Raw genomic sequence first — 7,755 nt, forward strand, 5'->3', positions numbered from 1 at the left:
TATATTGTAAATACTGATCAGTAAGTTGTAACTTGTTATTTATTAGTAATTAGTAGCTTTAGCTAACCTGAACATTTCTAGGCCTCCTCTTGATGCTCAGACAGAACTTCCTGCTGTCTTTCAACCACTTTGAAAAGCTTTCTTTCATGCCTACATCTTTATCTTTCTACCTCTCCATCTTTAGCTCTCTGTCATCAGATGACAACACGACTCACACGAAAACAATCGCGCTCCCGCGTGTGCTCAAGGGGGCGCGCGTGGGAGCTTTTTGCGCCACTGTGGACACAGAGTGGAACGGGTCTCCTCTCTGCTGTGAGATTGACAGGTATCAGTGCTTGGGGAAGTGGGTGGGGCTTACGGTACGCTGCAGAATGAGTGCTTTCACACATTTAGCTGCCAAAGTCACTAGATTTGTCGCTAGTCGTTTTAAAAAAATGCTAGAGGGATCTGAAAATTCTGGCGTATGAGCGTGTGCACTTCACGAAATGCGTGTGTCTCACGGTCAATGCGTGAGACTTGAGAGCCCTGCTTAACATCATACAGTACACTTACTATCAATATTTGCAGAACAAATCCACTCTTTCATGGCAAAACCTCTCCAAACTTTCAGTTTCTTAGCCTAGCTTGTATTTACTTGAGCAGAAAATTCTAAAATGGCGTCAGTAAAGCATGCGCACTCTGGCTGATGCAACCCAGCAGAAGGCTGCTCGTGAATATTAATGAGCCAGGGCCAAATGCGAGACTTTTGGCTGTCCTGCACAGGGTGATGCGGGACAAGGGACAGGGGGGGCTAAATGCGGGACTGTCCCGCCCAATGCAGGACGGTTGGCAAGTATGACATATATATATGTATGCAAACATTGGAGTATCCAATTTTTTAATTAGCACTAAAAATATTTCTTTGCCAAGTATCCGTTACACTACAAAATAATGTGCAAGATACTGTTAAAATAGGTTTTAGTGCTTGTCTGTGTTTTATCTCTTTTGAAATGTGAATTTCCTCTGTGTAAAGTTATGCTTCCATGTATGAGGTAAACAGATGATAATGTATGTTGGAAACAGCTTATTGCATTTCAACACTGTTTCTCTCCTCTGTGTGAGCCTTTCTTCTACATAATGTTTCCCGGCTTCCCCAGATGTTTTTGTGTTTCTGATCTAACCATCTTGATACCATATGTAATGGACTTCACATAGATGCCTGGCAAACCAAAGCCAAGACTTTTATAGCTTTTATTTTTTATTATTTTTATACCAGGATAAGCTTGTATCTTTAAGGCTAGGAGCCAGTGTGCAAAAGCAAAGAACAACTCAATTTGTTTTAAAGCACTGTGAGTAGAGAAAAGGCAGAGAGGTCATACAGGAGAAAATCCACGTCAGATAATTTCCAGTATGAGATAATGGGAAATCACCTCCTTCCTGTTAAATATGAGCAGACTGGCTTTGTTTTTGTCCTCAGTATCCTGCACAGCTCTGGCTGCGTCTGAAAGAAAGCTCTCAGCTTCTGACAGTCTGGTGGAGAAGTTAGACATGACTTCTGTGATGGACGGAAGGCGGCCCTTTGTAACCATCAGTTTTTTCTCCAACTGACGAATGCGCCTTAGCACTGGAAACACAAGCAGTAAGAGTCAACAACCATCATTGTCAGACTGAAGTTTCACGAGCGCTGGGTGATTGTTTAAATGTCTCAACTAGATGCCAATTTCCATGTTCATCAAAAAAATAAATATTATATATTAAGCACCACCATCAATTCTGATTTATTTCATCAGCCAGTTTTAATCTTTGATCAAATAGCAAAGAATGTAGAATTCCCTCATGCCAGAGATGTGTTCATTGTAGTGCCAATTAGCAATTGTTTTCAAGTTAATATATCTAAATAGGATGTTAGTTTATGGAGTTTACATGTTACTTACTATTGTAGTAAAATAAAATTTAGATTGTAATAAAAAAAGCATGTTAGTATTTGGTAGAACTGCTAAATACAGCTTTGCAAACCTCCAAACATGGCTGTTATTTTGCAGCATCTTCAGGGTACTCACATTGTTTTAACCAGGTGTTTTGTTTTTTATTATCTCTTTATACCTTAGCAGTAAACAAAAAATTATATACCTATGTCTGACATAAATTTTTTACCTATGTCTGATATAAAATTTCATTGTATACCTGTAAAATGTATGAATGTCTGACCCTCTCAAAAATATTTTTACCTTAGCAAAAACAGTGCTATGGTTTGATATGAACTGAGACGATTTTCTTTGACAAAACATGTTTTTTTTCTGGGCATTGAATGGACTAAAGGCTGGGGAAGTTTAACGCCTGCAATTAAAGACCTAGCAATCCTTGGAGGAATGCATACCACCCACCACCTTTTATGCCAGAGTTTTCAACAAAGATCATTTAATAATAGAAAGGGACAGAGCTATAGCTGATTTAGTAAAACCTTGTAAATTACATTTTGCATAAATTTATGCGACATGAAATCTTGTAAGATGTCAAATTGTGTTGTGAATCTTTCGGCTACGACCACATTCAAATTTAGAACAATATCTGTAAAACTGACTGAGTTATAAATATTTTTGTGTTTTCTAAAGTTTAGTTGGCTTGTGGTGGTCATCCTGGATTGGTTTGACTCCAAAAGATAATCAGCTGTATAAAAACCTCCATCCATTATTTCCTATACGTTAAGGTCAAATTCATCCAGTGGTTCATGAAATATTTTGCTAACAAACAGAAAGGGTTGATGACATCAGTTATTGTCAAAGTTTTAAACTCAGATCATGTGAAATGTGTAGTGCTCAGAGTATGCATTGGGAATGACTCACAACTACTACCATTAAAAATACTAAGCTTAATATTTGTAAAATTGGCAGAGTTATAGCCATTTTTGTGTGTTTCTAAGGTTAGATAGCTGTGGCAGCCATCTCCAAAAGTTCATCAGTTGTAGATGTGCATCAAGTGATTACTTTTTGAAAGTTTCATTAAAATGGTTCATATGATTTTTGCTAACTCTACGAACTAATGAACATGCACACAAGTAAAAACATTTTTGTCTATTTGCCTTTGTTGGTAGATGATAACTAAGATGTAGATGAAACAAATGAATGTCTTTATCTTCTCACAGTCATGAGCCTCGGTTGATTCATCTGTGGCGATGGGTTCTTGTGGTGACAGGTCCAGCCTCGTCATCCAAGTGATCATTTCCTGGGCTTCTTCAGTTCTCTGTCTGACCACCTCTGGATCCACTTCCTGTTGAACACTGTACAGTTCCCAGTCATGGATCATATCTGTGCACACACAAATATATCATCACTTACAAGCTTCTGGCTTCTGGCTTCTGGCTTTTTCTTCAATACATTCCTGTAGACATTGGCCAACAAATTTCACTCATCCATGGATGGATAGTATTGTTAAATGTATAAAATGGAAACAGGTCTTACTTACATTGGCTGGATATGTTTAGGTTTATTTCATTTCTGTTGAAAGGTCAAACTAATTATCCAATCCAATAAAAAATTACATCTACAGCTGTTGTTAGGCCCTGTTAATATCTGACACTATGAAGGGCTAACCAGCAAACATGGCAAGGCTTAACAAGTTGTTCATCACCATAGACTGAGAGAGTCCCTACTAAGAAAGAAACTCCTGTTACAAAAGTGACTCCTTCAAGATTGACTAAAGTTTGCAGGAGTCAACATGGACAAACCAAATGCCTTCTGGAGAAAAGATTTTTGGTAAGACTGAGATTGGGCTAGGATTGGACTATAATGACAAGATATATGTCTGAAGCAGTCACATTAAGACTTTTAAAACTAAGATCGTTGTACCAGCTGTCAAACATTTTGGCTGTCGCAGCATGCAGTGATATTGATGCGTTTTGCAAAATAAATGGAATAATGAGGGACGAGGTTGAAACTTAGAAACAATGTGGTGCTTCAACAGGACAATGATCCCAAACACACATCAGAAATGGTTTCTGATTGAATTAATCAGGCTAACTGTTATGATTCTGGTCGGTCTGCCTGCTGTTTTTCCTCCTCTGCCCTCTGTGTCAGCAATCAGCTCATCTGCTCCACCTGTTCATTGCTGATCTGCAACTCAATCAGCGTCATGCCACTCACCTGTTCTCCAGTGTTTATATTCAGCTCTCTGACAGGCAGATGGTGCCAGATTTTTGAAAGCCTCACAGTGAGTCAATATCCAGCATTCCCTCCTTGCCTGATCAAGTTCATGACCTCCTCTTTGTTTCACAGATTCTCCTGTCTTGCCAAGTTCACATTGGATGTCTCTGTTTTCTGGTATACAACCCTGTTTCTGCTCCTTGGCTTCTGCCTCCTGCCTCACCCCTGGATCTGTCTGCCTGAGTCTGATTCCACGTGTTCAACCCCGTTTCCACACCTTGACCCCCGATCTTCGCCTAGCCCTTTGGTCACTACCTCTCTCTGACTTCCTGGTTTATGACCCAGTGTGTCCTGGACAACCCCTTTGTCGACCACCCGGACTCTGTAACTGAGTGCACCAGATTGAAGAGGAACCAATCCTTTGTCTGCTGTTCCACACGGACTCTAAGAAGGTTAGTGGCTTTTCCTTTCAATTTTTTGCACCTTTGCCTAAGCTCTTTCCAGCCATTAATCAGTTTCTGTTCTCAGTGGTTCCTGATCCTGGTCGGCGATGTCCTGAATAAATCTTTTAATATCACTCGGTCTCTGACTGAAATTCTGGGTCCTCTGTCCCAAGCCTTACACTAACATTAGGCTTCTGGAATGACATTCCCAAATCCCTAACCTCAACCCAATTGAAAATGTGGGCTATGCAAACTTATTTCAACATTGTTTAATTTTGAGATGATAATGAGAGAAATTGCATTTTCTGAAAAGTGCAGTGTAACTGCTCAATATTTAAAAACTTTGAAATTTGTTAAAGCTGAAACTTAATTGCTGAAGTTAAAATGATCAGGGAGGGAGGAAAGACCACTTGATAAAATTGGCAAAAACAGTAGCTCAAAACAGTTAAAGCTTTGACTGACAAAATGGTAGCTATAAGCCAAAATACTAAAAGCTAAAAATGAAACAAGTATACTAAAGTAACAAAAGGTGTAGACTTTCAAGGATCTAAAAGTTCATCACTTATGTCAATAAGCAAAACTTTTTCTTTAGGCTGTTTAGAAAAAGTATCTGACATATATTTACTCCATTTTTTTTTTTAAAGTCATTGTTACTACTTGTATGTGTACTTGTAAGATTGTTCCAGTTAAACAGCTTTATCACTGCATGAAACTTTTCCAGATAGTGTCAGAGACGGAACATGTGAGGGCAGATATTACCTTCGATTAATACATTGAGATCTGTGAGGTTTGTGCTGAGCTGCTCAGCCAAGTTGAGGGTCTCCTCTGTCTTTTCATCCAAACTGTTTCCCAAATTCTTCACCAAGATTTCCTGACGAACCACAAGGACATCAACAGTCAGGTCAATTTGCCTTTTAAATACTTACAAAGGAGGGATCACAGCCAACTAACCTTTAAAAACACAAAAATGTCTAAAAAATAAATTTTACAGATATTGAGCTAAACTGGTACTAAAACTACTGAACTAAAATTTGGCATTGTAGTAGCTGAGATTAATCCACAACAGATACTCGGAGAGTGACATCTCGCAATATTGCAATGTTATTTTCACAGTTTGACTAAAATGGCTGCAATTCTGTCATGTCTTAACAGAAGATGATCTTAATCTAAATCTCTAGAATGCATGAAAAGCAGTGGGAGAAATGCCTTCCTTCAAGGAGTGCTTGGCCATATCAAAAAGGAACAATGACATGCAAGAGTCCAAATGTCTCTTATATTGAAGTTCAATAGAAACAATAAGCAAAGAAGTTAAACGTTTAAGCATTTAAATTTGACTGAATTTTGCCTGTGAATGATTGAAATACACCTTTTGAGAAACAAAAGCTAGAATAGAAATGTGTGAGGTATTAAAAATATACATGAATAGAAATCTACATCATCTTAAGTTTGTTCCAGGGACTGAAGGAAAGAGAAGAAAATGACTTTGCTGACCGGCTCTCTGAGCTCTTTGATGTCCACCACCACAGTGTTTCTGGCCTCCTCCAGCTCATCAGTCTGGGCCTTCATTACAGATGACTTGTTTCGCCAACTTTCAAACTGTTTCTGAAAGGAAATCAGTTAAGCTTCTTTACTCCAACACATTCCACTGAGTTGCAAACTGTAAAAAAAAGTTATTGTGGTGGAAAAAAGCCTTAAAGCAAAATAAATCCCTTTGAAATAGACAAGAGTTAAACCAAGCTCTTTGTTGAAATCCAGGAAATTATTATTAAAACTTTTATTTTTGGCAAAGAAACTGAAGTAATCATTATATATGACTGCATTAGTGGAGTTTTTCCCCACTAAAAGCTTCCAGGCTTTAAACTCAGGATGCACTTAAGGCTCAACAGGTAATTAAACCAGAATAAGCTAGTTTTCATATTGACTTGCAGATCTAATACTCAAAAATCCATTTCAGAGAAAGAAACATGATGAATGGGAAGCTAGAACTAGCATAACAAATTGTTGGTGTGCAAGTTGATTTGAATCAATGGGTGACTAACAGGCTTCTGCAGAACATTAAGATGTAATTTAACCACTGAATCAGGTGTGTTGGAGCAGAGAAACAAGTAAAACATGTAGGATAGTGGCCTTCAAGGACCAGGATTGTCCACCATTGCTGAACACTATTCTAGCCACTTGGTTATGGCGTTCCATATGTACTTTGCCTGCCTGCATCTTATATTCTGCTGTTATGTGCTGGACTGTTTGAGGGGCATCTTTGCACAGCCTGCATCTTGAGTTCTGTCTGGTATGATAGACCCCGGACTCTATTGCTCTTGTGCTGCCATTATTAGTGCCTCTGTGCTGTCCTTCAGTCCAGTCTTTTATAGCCACTACCCCTTGTTGATATCAGCCACTTCCTCAGTCTGCTTGAGGTCAATGCCATGCTTGTCTTTCCATGTGGGCTCCTCTTTTTCCTCTTCCACATTAGGTTTCTGCTGCCTGAAATATTCACTTAGCAGATCATCATTGGGGGCTTTCTTCTTGATGTACGCCAGGATCTTAGTTGTTTCTTCCTCTATAGTGGCTCTGATGCTCACTAGTCATCTGCCTCCCTCCTTTCTCTTAGTGTACAGTCTGAGGGTGCTGGACTTAGGGTGAAACCCTCTGTGCATTGTGAGGAGCTTTCGTTTATTGATGTCAGTGGCTTCCATCTCCTTCTTTGGCCAGGTTATTATACAAGCTGGGTATCTGATAACTGGCACCACATTTGTGTTGAAGGCTTATATATATATATATACACTCCTGATCAAAATCTTAAGACCAGTCAAAAAATTGCAAGAATTTGCATTTTGCACTATTGGATCTTAAGAAGGTTCTAAGTAGAGCTTCACAATGTTAAAGGAAAAGATCAGTGCAAGAGACAAGAACTTTTGAGCAGGGAATTTTCTGCAAACTGCATTTACACTCAAACATGATTTTTTTCAGCTGATCAAAAGTTTAAGACCATAGTCTTTAAAAGTCAAAAGCTGTGCAAAAATCTGGATTCCATGTCATTTTCTGTCAAGTCTTTACACTGTCAAGACCTCCTGATGGCAAAAGCAAAAAAGCTCACTGACTTTGAACGTGGTAGGATTGTTGAACTGCATAAGCAAGGCCTCTCACAACGTGCCATCGCTGCTGAGGTTGGACGCAGTAAGACAGTCATTTTGCAT

At 39.0% G+C, this 7,755-nt stretch overlaps 1 protein-coding gene across 1 annotated transcript in view; it reads right to left on the minus strand.

The window, feature by feature from the left end:
• Positions 1-7,755, minus strand: part of lama4 (laminin, alpha 4) — a 60,069-nt gene that overhangs the window by 49,700 nt on the left and 2,614 nt on the right. The window contains exons 2-5 of the mRNA XM_017438873.3: positions 6,053-6,163; positions 5,321-5,432; positions 3,120-3,284; positions 1,410-1,603 (exon numbers count right to left, since the gene is read on the minus strand). Coding sequence (XP_017294362.1) covers positions 1,410-1,603; positions 3,120-3,284; positions 5,321-5,432; positions 6,053-6,127 — 546 coding nt within the window. The 5' untranslated portion in view covers positions 6,128-6,163. The remainder of the gene's footprint in view (positions 1-1,409; positions 1,604-3,119; positions 3,285-5,320; positions 5,433-6,052; positions 6,164-7,755) is intronic.

This window comes from Kryptolebias marmoratus, linkage group LG19 (assembly GCF_001649575.2).
Source record: "Kryptolebias marmoratus isolate JLee-2015 linkage group LG19, ASM164957v2, whole genome shotgun sequence".
Lineage (NCBI taxonomy): Eukaryota > Metazoa > Chordata > Actinopteri > Cyprinodontiformes > Rivulidae > Kryptolebias > Kryptolebias marmoratus.